The sequence below is a fragment of the Desmodus rotundus genome, chromosome 9 (assembly GCF_022682495.2).
Source record: "Desmodus rotundus isolate HL8 chromosome 9, HLdesRot8A.1, whole genome shotgun sequence".
Lineage (NCBI taxonomy): Eukaryota > Metazoa > Chordata > Mammalia > Chiroptera > Phyllostomidae > Desmodus > Desmodus rotundus.
The window spans coordinates 61,600,832-61,617,037 of NC_071395.1; the positions used below are offsets into that span (position 1 = coordinate 61,600,832).

At 43.7% G+C, this 16,206-nt stretch overlaps 1 protein-coding gene across 3 annotated transcripts in view; it reads right to left on the reverse strand.

The window, feature by feature from the left end:
• Positions 1–7,179, reverse strand: part of COPS3 (COP9 signalosome subunit 3) — a 28,386-nt gene extending 21,207 nt beyond the window's left edge. The window contains exons 1-5 of one of the 3 annotated variants that reach the window (XM_024564863.3): positions 7,014–7,153; positions 3,905–4,037; positions 3,316–3,445; positions 615–727; positions 476–525 (exon numbers count right to left, since the gene is read on the reverse strand). In XM_024564863.3, the coding sequence (XP_024420631.1) occupies positions 476–525; positions 615–727; positions 3,316–3,440 (288 nt within the window). In that variant the 5' untranslated portion in view covers positions 3,441–3,445; positions 3,905–4,037; positions 7,014–7,153. Of the gene's footprint in view, positions 1–475; positions 526–614; positions 728–3,315; positions 3,446–3,904; positions 4,038–7,013 lie in introns of those variants that run through there. The other 2 variants (XM_024564862.4, XM_045199154.3) reach the window with 2 other exon arrangements.
• Positions 7,180–16,206: the final 9,027 nt, after the last annotated feature.

The window sequence follows — 16,206 nt, forward strand, 5'->3', positions numbered from 1 at the left end:
TCATGTCTGCAATTTACTTTCCAATAGCTCAGGAAAAAAAAAAGAGAAAGAGAAAAGGATAAGCAAGTGTGGTAAAATGTTAATTATCTGGAGAATCTAGGTGAAGGGTATATGGGAATTATTTATATTATTCTTTCAACTCTTTGTAAAGCTAAATTTATGCCATAATTAAAAGTTTAAAAAGTTTTAAAACAAACCCCAGCATATTACAACGTGAAGGACACCAGAACGGTAGTTCCAGGCACAGTCACAGCACCAGCAGCAGCCTCCCTGAGGCACTCCTCTTCCCTGTCCCCAGTCCTCACCCGCAGCGGGGACTAGCTGTCCTTACAGCGAAGGGGGTGAGTACTCTGAAGTGACCACATATACCTAAGTGTTAGGATGCTTGGTACTAACCTGAAACCATAACAAATTAGTTCATTGTATTTGGCAGATATTACAATAGAACTATAAATACTTGGATAACATCACTCACCTGTTTTCTTTCCATAAGGGCATTTGTTAGCTGATGGCAAAGCCCAGCAACTAGATACAATAACAAAATATTAAAAATATAAATGGCAAGACAGACAAAATACATTCAATGGAAAATAACAAAATGTGAGTAAGCTTACAAGTGTCTGTTGCATATCGAATGTGCTCCCCATTACAAGTACTGATAAAAAGCTGAACCTGTGAGAATAACGTTTCGAAGTCAGGAACACTGGGCATAGAAAACTTCACAAATCTAGAATAAAGAGAAAGAATCAATTTATCATGATATTTCACAGGGTGAAAACATAGAAGCAACCAAGGCCAGGAGTCCATCCAACAACGAGTCACAGTATTTAAAAAAATTAAGAAACAGTCTCTGAGATTCTCCTGGCCTGGCTTTCCGAATAATCACAACACAGACACAAAAAGAAGTTAAGAAAAATATGCTTAAAAAGGAACAGCTTTCAAAAAAGAAAATTCCCTTAAATAAGGCCAAGTATCAGGTCATCCTAATATTTGTGAAGGAACTGAGTATAAACTTTTAAGCAAAAATTTTTAAAAATATTTTTATTTTGAGCTCCAATGTGGTCAGGACTATTTAACTCATAAAAGCTAGTGTTGCTTTTCCTGCTCTTAAGACAATAGGCTGACCGGAACAAGGCACTAAATAAAGCTCCAGACCACATAGCAGGATACTGCAGCAGTTAGTCAAGTTAAAAATGCTGCTGTACAGGACTCTGGCGATGCTGTGGTCCATCCGGGAGAAAAAACAATCTGATGAACAGGACAGGAAGAATGAGAGGTGCTGAGAAGAGAGAGGCCTCTTATGATCCATCCTGAGTCATTTGGCAGATGCTTCCTTTCAACTGTCCATGATGAATGCTCTGAGAGGGGGTTAAAGACAGGTTTGGGGAGAGAAACCATGCAAGCTGCCACCACTCAGGCATTACTTACAAGTGAATTTAAAGCTCTTTTCTAAAATAAATAAAACCGTTGAAACTAATTTTAAAAAAGAAATGAAATGGGTATTTTTGCCTAATCACAATTTCTTCTACATCTTTCAATTTGTACTTCCAGCTACATAGTGATATTCGACTAAGTGTCGCCATACACCTATCACTGCACTTTCCAGTTGTCAAACATGTCTGAAACAATCTCATTCGGGCTTCACAATAAGCCCATAAGGCATTGTGATTTCCATTTTATAAAGAAAAATACGCAGCAAAGGGCCACATGCCTCATACCGGAAGAACATAATTCAAATCCAGGGTACTCGGAAATAAGTTCAGGGTTCTTTCTAGGTTTCCTTTTCCTGATATACAATGGTAAACACCTTATAGATTCAAAATGCTTTCATGAATGTAATGTATATATCTCACTTGATATATACATAGGATTGGACAAAAGTAGGTTAGTAATAATAATACAAAAATAAGTAATACATAAATAATACAAAAATAAATAAACACAAGGATAAACTGTGTTTTCGTGTACTCACAACTGTAAAACTGCTTCTGCCCACCCGTTTGTACATGTGAATTTATGTGTTTAAAACATACATGCTATCTGTTCTTTTAATCAGTAAACACAGGCAGTAGAAAGAGTTACCAGCCTGCACCATCCAACAGAACTTTCTGCAATGGCAGAAATGTTCTCCATCTGCCCTAACACAGGAGCTCCGGAGTATCTGCAATGTGGCCAGTACAATTGAGAAACTGAATTTTTAACTCTTTAAAACTAATTTACATTTAAATAGCCTTGTATAGCTAGTGGCTACAGTACTGCAGAGCAAAGCTCCAGGGGTGTCCAACATTTTGGCATCTTTGCACCACAATGGATAAAGAAGAGTTGTCTTGGGCCACAGGTTAAATACACTGTGACAGGTAATCACAAAAAACATCTCATAATATTTTAAGTAAATTTACATACTGGGCTGCATTCACAGCTGGGCTGCATGTGGCCCACGGACCGTAGGTTGGACACCCCTGCCACCCTTTCATTCTGACAAAGTTTCTTCTCTAAACTGTATTCTTGACCTCTACCTTTGTCTCTGGGATCCCAGTGCAAGTAAAGTCTGACCCTCACTCTACGACTTCTCAGTTTATTTATATTATTGCAACTCTCATGAAACCGTAACACCCTAATTTTAATATTAAAATACCAAGAGAAATAAGTTCTACTGCCAGGCACACAGAGTTATAAGGAACCCCAACTGAAATAAGGTCTATTTAATTTGGTCTCAAACAGCGTAAACTTGTTAGAAGAGAATTCAAAGCAATGCTGCTACTGATCACTGGTAATCTCACTCAATATATTACACCATGTCCTGTTTTGTCACTCTTCCCTATTTTTTATTTATTTTTAGACAGGGGAAGGGAAGGAGCTCATATGCGCTGCCACCAGGGATTGAACCCACAACCAAGGCATGTGTCCTGACCAGTGACCCTTCGCTCTGTGGGACGATGCACAACCAACTAAGCCACACCAGTCAGGGCTTCTCTATTTTATATTCAAGTTAGAAAATGTGGACAATCTGATGGACTATATAAAAAGTATTCACAAAAATACAAACTCCAGTGCCCATAATTGAGATGGCTACTTGTTTTTTAAAATAAATTTCAAAATTTGTATAAATACAAACAAGTTTAAAATGATAAAACAACAAAACCTAATAAGCAATGATTAGCTGGAATGACTAAAACGTAATACTACGACATGACTTTAGTTGTGCAAAAGAGTTCAATGTTGTTTATACATGGCTTACTTCCTACACCAAAAGAATTAAGTCACAAAGTGTTCAGTTTCAGACAGCATGAAACTATATAAGAAGATGCCCCTTACAAAACAGCAAGGACGCCCAAGGAGTGCTCTTGTACATCCAGAGCCCCAAGCACAGTGTCCAGATGGGATAAGTTCTTTGCAAGGAGTTCCCCACTCTTGTTGATCAGTTCACAAAGCTGAGTCATTTGCCCTGGAAAACAGGAATAACACTATGTCATTCAGTTATAGCATTAACCAAGCTAAAGGAAGTATAACCAGATTTCATACCTCAGAGCAAGAAATACCTAAAGATGATTTCTTCTATCTCCTTCATTTCAGATGAGGACCAAGAAGGGCAAGAACTGAAATGACCCCACCCAGTCTCAAAACTCAGTCTCCCATATCCCTCTGGCCTCTGAAAGTTTCTCCTTTTCCTCTATTCCCTTTTCTGGTCCCCCAAGCCAGAACTATGCACACGCTATCACTACCACTCTCAGCTCCCTCTCTGTCCAGAATGTCACCAAAGATTTAATTTTACTTCCTAAGTCTCTCAGCTCCATTCCTTTCTTTCTGCCCTTCCTTAGTTCACATCCTTATCATTTCTTATCTTAACTACATCACAAATTTTCTCAGTCCACTCTTTCCTCCAACCCATACTCCATATCAGTACCTGTGTGATCCTTCTAAAATGCAAAATTCAATCAAATTACTCCAATGGCTTTAAGAAGTCCAAATGCGCCCTGGCCGGGTAGCTCAGGTGGTTAGGGCATCATCCCAATACGCCAAGGTTGTGGGTCCAATCTCTGGTCAAGGCACATACAAGAAGCAACCAATGAATGCATAAGTAAGTGGAACAACGAATCAATGTTTCTCTCTCTCTTTCAAATGAAGAAGGAGGAGGAGAAAGGAGAGGACGGATGAGGAGGAAGGGGAGGAGGGGGAGAAGGAGGAGGAGGAGGAGGAGGAGGAGGAGGATGGGGAGGGGAAGGAGAAGGAGGAGAAGGAGGAGAAGGAGGGGAAGGGGGAGGGGGGAGGGGGGAGGGGGGAGGGGGGAGGGGGGAGGGGGGAGGGGGGAGGGGGGGAGGGGGGGAGGGGGGAGGGGGGAGGGGGGAGGGGGGAGGGGGGAGGGAGAAGAAATAAAAAGAAGTCCACATGTCTCAGCCCAGTAACTGGTTCCTGTGCCTTGCCACCCCAGCCTCATCCTGCTACTTGCCTCCACGCACCTCCTCTTTGGTCACATCAAGCTCAAAATCCAATCAGCATTCCATATCCTCTCACCTTTATGCTTCTATGCCTGTGCTCCTCCCCCACATCCTCCACTGACTCGTTCAATTTGCTCAATAGTCTGCCTAGGTCTTCCCTGGACCTTTACCTACCTCCTCTTCTCATGGCTAACTTGGTTGTATATCTGTCCTTTCTGTGTCATCTTTCCACCACCTGGAATGCGGTGATTAGGTAAGTCCACAAAAACTCAGGTGGAGAGTCTCATGTCTCCTGCTTCACAATACATGGCTTACTCAGCAGCCCATCAATCAACAAGTAGAGTCTCCTGGGATCCATTCTTCTTTCCCTGATACCACAATGCCATGACAGCTAAAGTATAGAATCTATTTAGGCCTAAATTGGTACTTTGAAGTAGACTTACCAATTTTAATCGGTTATTCTAATAATAAACACTATGACCACACTCTGTACTCTCATATCCCACTAGCTGTGCTTCTGGTAGGGGTGGGAGGTATATACAAGCCCTTGGGCATCGATCTCTTAAACTTCCTCCTCCAATAGTCTCTTTTACACTTTCAACTTCAAACTACTCATACCAACTATTTCTATTTGGCAGCTGGGTGCTTTTTCCTTATTAAAAACCATTTAAGTAATATAATGCTTAAAATCCAAGTGATTGTGGCTAGGAACTTTAATAATTTAATTTGGGACTTCTGGAATATTTATAAATTTGATAACTTTTACCAAACATAAAGGAAATGTTTCATTATCACATGCATCGCAAAACAAGAATAAAAAAATCCATGATCATATTAGACATTATTTTTCAAGACAATAATACAAGTTGAACTGGGAAATAGCAACTCACTATCATTTTATAAAGATCTCACCGGTAGGTATGAAATATGCAGCATCTTCCAGTTAAATGCTCCCCTCTTTAAACCCACTACTCTAAATACGTTTACAATGATTTGAAACACCCAGAAACAAGCATTTCGGTCCAATATTTTTCTCCCCAAGTAAATAATCAATGCTGAGCTGACTTAAAAGCCGAGTCACCATGAAATCCTAAAATTAACTACTGCCGGGCCAAGGCCAGTGAAATTTCCTCTAATCAGGGAAGGCAGGAAATTATGATGTTCCCTTCATGGAAGGTCCATGTTTATAAATTCTGAACAAGAATGGAGAAAACACTCACAAACATGTACTATGTTGTGAAGGTGAGGTGCAGAAACCGAGGGCAGTGAAAGTATATTTATCTCCACCTGGCAGACTGTTCCTAAAGCGGTATCTGGCACAGGCCATGTACACAGAGCTTTCAAGCAAGTGATCCCTCCTGATGCTCAACAGGCCTAGTTCCATTTTGTAAATGAGAAAACTGGCCCTAGGAAATTAAGTGGCTTGCCCATGAAGTGACTGAGACAGGATTCCAACCCAAATCTTCTAAGCATACTACATCCCAGAAAACAGAAACTGTTTGTGTCACAAATGAATAAATGAGCATCTTCTTCACTCATACGGAGTGAAAGTCTATCCCTTACCCGTGAACCTAACCTATCAAAAATAAGGGAAATGAGGCAGCAGTATTTCATTAGGCAGGTCTTCCTAACTAGATCCTTAAGCCTCACAACAGTAGTGAGGTGGGGAAAAATGGAGACTGACGGTGACTGTCCAAGGTCACGCAGCTCCTAGAACTCATAATTAATGGCCGTTGACAATTCCTAACTGTACTTATCGCACTGCCTATGGTAGACACTGTTCCAGAGCTTTTACACGGTTTGTCTCATTCAATCCTAGCAGCTCCTCGAAGCATGGACTTTTTATTTTACAGCTGAAGAAATAAGATGGATAAAGGGGACTTCACAGCGATCAGCTAATGACTTTAATTGTGAGTCCAGAGATCTATTGAGTCATAAGATGAATGAACCAAACTACATGAAAATTAAGGGCAAAATAATAATGGTCAACATCGCACCCCTAGAAACGGCGTCCAACGAGCGAAGGCTCCTGCACGTCCTGCAGGACTAAACTAGGCGCGGACAGCAGCCGAGGGGCCGCCAAGCGCAGTCTCTGTGCCAAGGAGCCCAGAAAAGGTTCGCCTGACGCCTGCTGCCCGCCGCCTGGTACGGAGGCGCTGCGGGAACCGGTGGCCAGGGCACCAATCACTGCGGGCAAGGGGAGCCCACGGGACCACGGGCGCTCGCGAAGGCGTTCGACGGAAGTCACCGCCCCCCAAATGTCAAGCGAGGCGCCGGAGCACAGGGGCCCTTGGGGCCGGAGGGCGGGTAGGAGGGGCCCGGAGGGCCCTCGGGAGAGGCGGCGGCTGCTTTGCCGAGCGCACGGCTTGGCGGGAGGGGCCACGGAGCCTGAGAGCGCGAGGGGGCCGCTCCAACTCTGCCGCGCCCGGCATGCCTGATCCCTCCTTGGCCTAAGCGCCGCAGCGAACCCGGCCCCGGAGACCACGCTCGGCACTGCCAGCGCGGTCCCGCCGCTCCCACTGGCGCTGGGGAGACAGGCCCGTCCCCGCGGCCCGGAGGGCCGGCCCAGGGCCTCACCTTGAGCTGATAGCTGCCGGACACTGTTCACGAATTGCTCCAGGGCAGAGGCCATGTTTCCCCTGAGCGACCCGAGTACCGGAGCCAGCTCGCGCGGGAAAAAGTGTCCGCTCTGGGAGGTGGGGCGCCGGCGATCCACAGAGGCCTCACGAGCGGTAACGTCACTTCCGCTGGTCAAGCACCGCGAGATCTCACCCACCAGGGAACCAGTTATTGTTCCCTTGGAAACAGTTCTGCAGCTCGCCATAGCCGGAAGTTAGCTTTCTTTTCCTTCTTTCATTTCGTGCACCTGGGAAGTCCCTCCCTCTATTTAATGGGGACGGTGGGCAAAGGGAGAACCTGAACTCATGATCTGGCACATACTTTCCGGATTTTGCTAGAAATGGCCGTCCGTTTTTTACCGGGCCAAATCATTCAGATCCCGCTTAACGGCCACTGACATGAATCCTTTCCTGCGATGTAGTAGAACATACACACTGGAGCCAGGCAAGCAACCTGCGTTCACATCACTTTCCCACCGCTTAGTAGCTACATAACTTTGGGCAAGTTATTTGACAATCCGTCTGGTTTTCCCCACCAGCAAAATTCTTACAATGACCTCAACCACCTAAAAACACTTTTACAACTATGTTTTCATTCAAAATGTATGTTGACTGAACTGATTTCCCCACGTGGATTTGATCTTTCCTCAGCCTTCCTCCTAAAGCACTTTGTTGTTCTCATATATCCACTTCTCTCTGCAGACACTTGTCTCCATAATCTGTACCACACCCATTGCCTTTAATTGACATGGAATTCCCTGACATCAAGCACCTGTCTTACATGCCTCTGCACCATGCTAAGGCTCAGCAGGTATCAATCAAAGGTTGCTGGCACCAATTCAACACCAAAGGAGTCCCCCTTTGGGGGTTCAGTGAAAAAGGAAACTTCATTCAGTGCAATTATCTCAATTGTGATACAGCATGGCTGTGAAAACAGCCTGGGGCCGGGTCCCTCTCCCGCTAGACAGCTCGACTCTCCTGAGACATCTTTAGTGTTCCATCTTCTGTGTTTCACCTCCCACCAAAGAAAATAGCCCTCAGCCTTCAGTGGAAAGAAAAAGTATAACCAACAACCACAGGCCCTCAGTCTTCATGGAAAGGGAAACTACCTACTGGTCTCAGAGCTGACTTACATAAACAGAAGTTCCTGCTCCTGGTTCCTGATTGGTTCGTCCTCATGCAAACCTGGACTCCAAATCCTCACAGTTTGATTGGTCCAAAAGTCACTGTCCTGATTGGTCAGGATGGAGTTGTTCTGATTGGTTGATGGGGGCGGGGCAGATATAGTTCTGTTTGGATGAGGAAAGCCTCAGTTCTATTGGTTGAAATAGCATTCTGGGGAATTCCTTTGTAAGGGCTGGCTCAACTGGCAGGAAACAGAGTGCAGGCAGGCATTTCAGTTTAGGGCCAGGCAGACAGCTTACTGCAGGCTTCCCTGTGAAGTGCAGTTTGCAAGTGAAGCCACCATGTAGAAATGACTGCCAGGATCTGTTTTTAAATTTTAGCCCATTTATCCACAGGAGCCCTTCTTAGTAGGTAATCTTTCTCAGGTCCACACCCATGATTTGGTGCATAAAAAGGACTGAGTAAATAAACATGCATTTTAAAATTTCACCCAACATATATTTATTGAGCATCTACAATGTGCTGTGCTAAGCAGTCATGGCCCTTTGTCCCTGTCGATAGATAATACACAAATAAAGACCCTAGAGAAAAGGGGGTAGTGCTCTGAAGGAGTGAAACAAGCTTTTATAAAATCATGCAGCAGAGGAAATGGACCTTGCCCAGGAACAAGAGGGAAGGCATTCTTGAAGAAATGCCACAAACTGAGCTCTGAAGAAAGAGTAGAAGTTAATAAGGTAAGAGCGGAAGAAATTATCCTAAGTGTGAAGACAGTATGTGCTAAAACTCTGTGTTGGGAGGAAGCATGCCATCGAGATTGAGGAACTGAAAGGAGGTGGTCGGAGGGGAGTGGTATGAGATGGAGCTGCAAGGTAAACAGGGTTCACATCAAGTAAGCTGTGTTAAAGATAAGGGACACTTCCCCAAGAAGTTTGGAAAGCCACTGAGTTTTATGCAAGCAAGTGGGATGATTGGATTTGCTTTTAGAAAAGGTTCCACACACTCTATGTGTCTGACTTCACATAGATAACCTCAGAGAACCATTTAGGAATCTATTACAGTAGTCAACATGAAATATAATAAAAACCCTGGCTGGTGTGGCTCAGTGGGTTGAGCACCAGTCTGATAACCAAAGAGTTGCTTCCCAAAGAGTTTGATTCCCAGTCAGGGCACGTGCCTGGTTGTGGGCCACGTCCCCAGTAGGGGGCGCTCGAGAGGCCACCACATATTGATGTTTCCCTTTCTCCCTTCCTTCTCCCTTCCCCTCTCTAAAAATAAATAAAATATTTTTAAAAAGAAAGAAAGAGAATAGTTATAATTGTACCTTGAAAGTAGAAATGGAAATAAATTAGATGAATGGCCTGAACATGTACTCTAAGATGAAACTGCCCCTGAATGTCCTATGTCAGCATTTGGTTCTCAATCTTTGATCTCTTACAACATACCAGACAGAGATCTTGACTTACAGCACCCGTTTCCATGGATTTGCATGGATTTTAATGAAAACCAAATATGTGGCAGAGAAGTAAAACATTGCAATAATTTAAAATAGACACAAGTAGTAGTATCAGTATACTACTGATACTTTAAAATTTATTGCCTATTTAGATTGTGGCAGCTGTGCTCAAAGTGTGGTTTCCCCAACCAGCAGCATCAGCATTATCTCGGAAGTTCTTAGAAATGCAATCTATGGACTCCACTCTAAACTTAGTGCATCAGAAACTGAGGGTGCTGAGGGTGGTGCTCTGCAATCTGAGTTTAACAGTCCCTGCAATCTTTCTGATGCACACAGAAGAGTGAGAAAGACTGGACTGTAGCACAGAGGAGCCAGGACAAAAATCACATTCATTTCACAACAGCTAAGCACCATTCCATCTTTCTTCCTCTCAAGAATGAAATAACTGAAATATATATGATTACAAGGATAACCTTGAATATATTCTAATTTGTATTTTTTAAAAGCTAGTCATTTGTAAAATCTAGCAATTACTTAAGACACACTTTACAGGGGTGTCCGACCCGAAGCCCGTGGGCCACATGTGGCCCAGGATGACTAGGAATGTAGCCTAACACAATATTGTAAATTTACTTAAAACGTTTTGAGATTTTTTTGTGTGCATGATTATGTGTTGCAATGTATTTAATGTGTAGCCCAAGATAACTCTTCTTCCAGTGTGGCGGATAGACGCCAAAAGGTTGGACACCCCTGCTTTATAGCAAAGCACAGCAGTGGGTGGAGATGCTACTTTAATTATCTGTTATTTCATTCTTTAAACACACATTTACTTTGTGTCTAACATGTTTCAAGCCCTGTGCCAGATGCTGGGAATGTAGAGTGTTTGTGAACAAGACAGCAAGTACTTGCTGATATGAAAGTCTGGTTTGCTGAGTAAGACAGTAAACAAACAAACAAATACAATAATTTCAGATGGTAATACCTGTAATGAAGAAAATGAAACATTGTGATAGGGTTTAGGAAGGTCAGAAAATGCTTCTGAGAACTAAAAGATGAGAAAGAGCCTCTTAAAAAGAGGTCTGGGGCATTGAAATCCAGAGAAAGAGGAACAAATGTTATATGCAAAGATTAGAAGACCCAAACAAACTTGGTGTATTTCTGGAAAAGCAAAAAATGCCAGATTGGCTAGGATATAGGAAGGAGAATACTGGTGTGTCTCAGTTGAGTATTGCTTGTCCATAACAGTAGTAATGGTCCCCTACATTTGTCCAACTCTTTCCATTTGTAAACCATTTTCAGATCTAGTAGTTTTTTAGATTCATCACTGAAATATCTTCACCATGTGTAGAGACTTGAAAGAGGAATATTAGATCATTTGGTGGGGGGGGCGGGCAATGTCAGATAGTGGTGTAAACACTTTCCACACACTCTGCCTTCTCTTGGAAGATCCATGTGGTTGGAGGGAGCACACCCAGGTGGAGGGCTGAGCAAGTGGCTGAGGGAAGCCACCCTCCAGCACATCCCATTACACCCCTCTCCGGCCACCTTCAGTGTGGGACTTAGGCTGATCCAATCTGGGGTAAGCTCAGGACTCCTGGGAACTTTCTTCCCTGCTGAGTTGAAGAAGGGAGCTTCATCCCTAAGGGTTTCTGGCAGCCACCTTGGGGCCCTGAGGGGAGTGAGGGTTAGGGTGAATCTAATATCTCAAAACACAGAACAGAGAAGACAGAAACAGACCAGCCTCATCCATCAATCACTAGATACCGAAGCAACCCTGCCTGCAGAATTTTTAGCCAAAAAATATGCACTAACAAATTCCCTTTACTCTCTAAGCTTTTATTAAATTCACATATTTTCTCTTACTTGTAGGTGCAAGGGTGTCGATACAGCACATGAATGGCATTGTCCCTGCAACAATCTTTCAAGACAGATTTTATTGTGGGAGTCGTGGGGCTGTTGATAATTATTCCATCTCTCTCCCTCCCATGCCCTTTGAGTGTAGGCATGACTACATGACTTCATTTGGCCATGGAAACACAGGTGGGGCGGCACGTTTCACTTCAGAGCGAGAGCTTTGGGTGCCAGCGTGTAGTGCCTCCCCGGTCAGAACCCTGATTAGACTTGTAGTTCTGTAACAAACCACCGTAACACTTAGGGATGTGGCCTTCTGTATTTCAGAAACATTTACTGACTCGCCGTTTCTGTGGGTCAGGAACTCTGTCATGGCTTAGCTGGGCATCTCCTCCTTAAGGACCCTCCCCCCAGCACCTCAAGGTATTTGTTGTTGAGGAATGTGGTCCCATCTGAAGGCCTGACTGTCAGCTTCTAAGATCATTCACATGGTTGTTGGAAGGATTCCAGCTGTGGAACCTCAGTTGCTGGCTGGGATCTACCCCAACTTTTTGCCATGTGGGCCTCTCCACGTGCGTGGCAGGTAGATGAGATAGACAGAGACTGAGACAGAGCGAGGGAGAGATGGGGGAGAGAGAGGAACAGGAGAGAGGGAGGAGCGAAGCATACTGAAGTCAGTCTTTTTGTAACCTGGACTCAAGGCTAGGGATTTTTGAAAAGCATGGCCGCCAGGAGGTGGGGCTCACAGGGAGTCATTTAAGAGGATGACTCCCACAATGAGTGAGAAACAGACTTCCGTTAAGCTACTGAGATTTGGGGGCTGGTTGTTACTGCTGCATAACCTAGCCTATTCTTATTTGCTACAATTTCCCCATTGTTCAGAAGAGGAAACTGGTGCTCAGAGAGATTTAGGGGTTTAGCCAAAGACACACTGCTGGTTACTGGCAGAACACTGGGCCTGTGGGAAATGTGCAGATGGGAACAGCATTCAGTGGCAGTCAGTGGGACAGTTGCGACCTCCCATAATGACTGGGGGCTACAGGTTATCAGGGGTGAGAGGGTGAGGAAAAAGAACCCAGGCAAAAACATGCCCTGTAGTCCTGTAATCTGATTCCCGACGATTCTTAATATAGTGATCTAAATGATTGGCTTCAGAACATCTCATATTCTCAGATTCATGATCTTTCTCTTATCAGCAGCTCGAAGTTTCTTCCCACAGCCACATGCAGAATTTGTCTTGTGGGAAGATGGACACAATCAAGGACAATATGTATGAGACCATTTTGTCAACCCCTTCCTATTGTTGATGACTCAATTAAGGCCAGAGAGGAGCAGTAACTTGCCCAAAGTCACCCAGCACACAGTGCCAGAGGTGGGAGCATGACCTACACTGCCGGAGTCTAGTCTAAGCTCCTTTTCGTGACGGCAGGGGCATCTCCCCGGACCCCCCACCCTGCAGGGAGCGGTGTCCTTTGCATCTGTGCCAGCAGTGCAGGTGTGTCAAACCGGCCGCACCCTGGCGGGGGCAAGGCCACCAGGAGCTCTCCCACCTTTTCCTGAGGATTTACTCTCCTTTGCTTCCACTTCTACTTTTAAAATACCAAAAGTATTTGATGCCTCCAACTCCTGGCACCCACACCCTACTTCCATCCTAGGCTTAATGCCAATCATTCAGAGCTCAGAATTGTACTGCTCAGGACTCAGAGTTGCGAGCAAGAGAAAGCACAATTTAAACTGGTTTAATTTAGGAAGGGGGTTTATTGGCCTATGTTACTGGAAAGTTCAAGGAGTGAACTGACTGTTGACTCAGGAAAAGTTGGATTTGGCCATGTAGCAATCTGAATATTGTCTCCATTTCATTTGATTTCTTTCCTCCCATTTCTTGGATAAAACTTCTGTTTTTAAACTGAAGTGTAATTGTCATACGATAAATCCCACACATTTAAAGTTTGATAAAATTTTGATAAATTTTTTAAAAATTTGAAATGCACACACCTGTGAAGCTCGCCTCGGTCGCAGCGGTGCATGTGTCCGTCACCTGCACACGCCCCCGGCCTCCTTCGCGGTCTCTCTCCTCCCTGGGCTCCCCAGCTCCCTGGCAGCCACTGACAGGCTTCAGTCACTATAGATTAGTTTGAATTTTCTATAATTTTATGTTAATGGAATCATACTGTACATATATGTATATACATGCATACACACACAAATCTGGTTTATTTCATTCACCAAAATTACTTCCAGATTCATCCATGTTCTGCACTTATCATTAGTTTGTACCTTTTTATGCTAAATAATACTCTATTATATGTGTACCACAGATTGTTTGTTTAGTCATGTGTTGATAGACACATTTGGATTGTTTCCACTTTTTGGCTGTTACAAAGAAATCTGCTGTGAACATCCCTATACAAGTCTTCATATGGATATATACTTTCTTTCCTCCTGGGTATATGAGGGGGAGCTCCAAAAAACCCAGAATTCTCTTCTGGAAGGTGGGCCCCTTGTAGCACAGGCTTCCCCCACTAGGTGAGTGTTCTAGGGACCTGTCTGTATCAGTGCACCAGCTGGCGTTGTTGTGAGAGGCTGCCTTCGGCTTGAGTGATTTTTCCGAAGACCCTTTCAATGCATTTGCCCATTTCATGATGGGCAGTTTACGAGCGCACCTGCCCACATCGTGCTGAGTGTTCAGCAGTTTTTGGCCAAAAATGGCATGACCCTGGTGCCCCACCCTCCCTATTCACCTGATCTCACCCAGAGTGACTTTTTTTGTTTCCCTGGATGAAAAAAGTCGTCAAAGGGAAACATTTTGCCAACGTGGAAGAGGCAAAACAAAAAACAGCAGAAGCACTAAAAGGCATCAAAATCAATGAGTTCAAAAACTGTTTTGAGAAGTGGAAAAAAGTGTCTCAATAGGTATATTGCATCAAATGGAGAGTACTTTGAAGGTGACTGATGTTTAAACATATAAGAATAAATACATAACTTTATAAATAAATTCTGGTTTTTTTGGCTCCCCCCTCACATAGCCAAGAGTGGAATAGCAGGATAAACTGCGATAACACTTTCTAAAGTGTTTGTGCAATTTTTTCATTCCCACCTGCAGTTTCTGCCTCATGTGCTCTGGACAAGAATGTGTGTGCCGCTGTTGCATGTGGAGCATTATATAAAAGGGCAAGTTGGTTGACAGCGTTGCTCAAGCCTTCAAGTAGACTGGTTTTGTGTCCACTTGTTCTATCAGTTTTTAAGACAAATATGTTAAAATCTCTGATAATATTTGTGAATTTGTCCATTTCTCCTCTCAGCTTTATATATTTAAAAAGTTCTTTCCGCCCTGGCTGATGTGGCTCAGTGGATTGAGAGCCAGCCTGCAAACTGAGGGGTTGCCGGTTCAATTCTCAGTCAGGACACATACCTGGGTTGCAGGCCAGGTCCCCAGTAGGGGGTGTGGGGGAGGCAACTGGTGGGTGTGTCTCTCACACATTGATGTTTCTCTCCCTCTCTTTCTCCCTCCCTTCCCCCTCTCTGGAAGTAAATAAATAAAAATAAGAAGTTCTTTCCTCTTACTCTTCTTTCGTAGTCATTGTATATGTAATTCACACACACAAAAAATGTACCGTTTTAAAGTACACTTCAGCGAGTCTTAGTGTATTCCCTCTGTTGTGCAACCATCACCACTATCAAATTCCATGTCATCCCTATCACCCCCCTGCAAAAACCCATATCTACTAGCAGTTTAAATTTCACTCACTCCATCACCCTTGACAACCAATAATCTACTTTCTGTCTCTACAGATTTATCTATATTCTGGACATTTTGTGTAAACAGAATCCTATATCACATGACATTTTGTGACTGGGTTTTTTCACTTAGCATAATGCACAATTCAAGGTTCATCAATGTTCAGTGTGTGTCAGAATATCTCTTTGAGACTGAATAATATTCCAATGTACGTGTATACCATATACATACATCATATCATACATTTGTGTATCCATGCTTCCCACTTTGGGCCGGTGTGAGTCACACTGCCGTGAACAAGGGTGTGCAGATGCCTATTCCAGTCCTTGCTTCCAACTCTCTAGAGTGCACGCCTCAAAGCGGAGCTGCTGAACCACATAGTAATTCTGTTTTTGATTTCCTGGGGCACCGCCATACTGTTTTCCATAGTGGTTGCACCATTTTCCATTCACCCCAGCAATGTGGAAGGGTTTTGATTTTTTTATGTATCATTGTTATTTTCTATTTATAATAGCTATTGTGGATGTAAAGGGGGCCACATACTAAACTTGACAAGCTCAGGGGAGGCCTATATGGTGGGCCTTAGAAACTAAGAAACCAAACGTTACCAATTAGGATGGTTTGAACAAAAAAATGTCTAATTAAAAGCAAATCATGGCAGGTAGTCATGTCCTAGGCTTGTAGCTTCCCTGACAAATGTCAATCTTCACCTTAATGAGCCTGCCTATCGTCTTTTTGCATCAAGAGTACAGACCTTTGAAATGCCAGAGTGATTTCGTGTTGCAGACTTCTGGAGGCACAACCTCCCACCTGATCACACACCACGGGACCCTCCTTGGTTTGTTTCCCTGCGCATCACCTCTGTGCACTGCGAGTGTTAACTACCCTGCACTCACCAATGTGTTTTACTTTTTATCTGATCTCAGATTTCCCTGCTTTGTTTTCTCCTGCCTCCCTTAGCTATCACCAATAAATTTTTCGTAC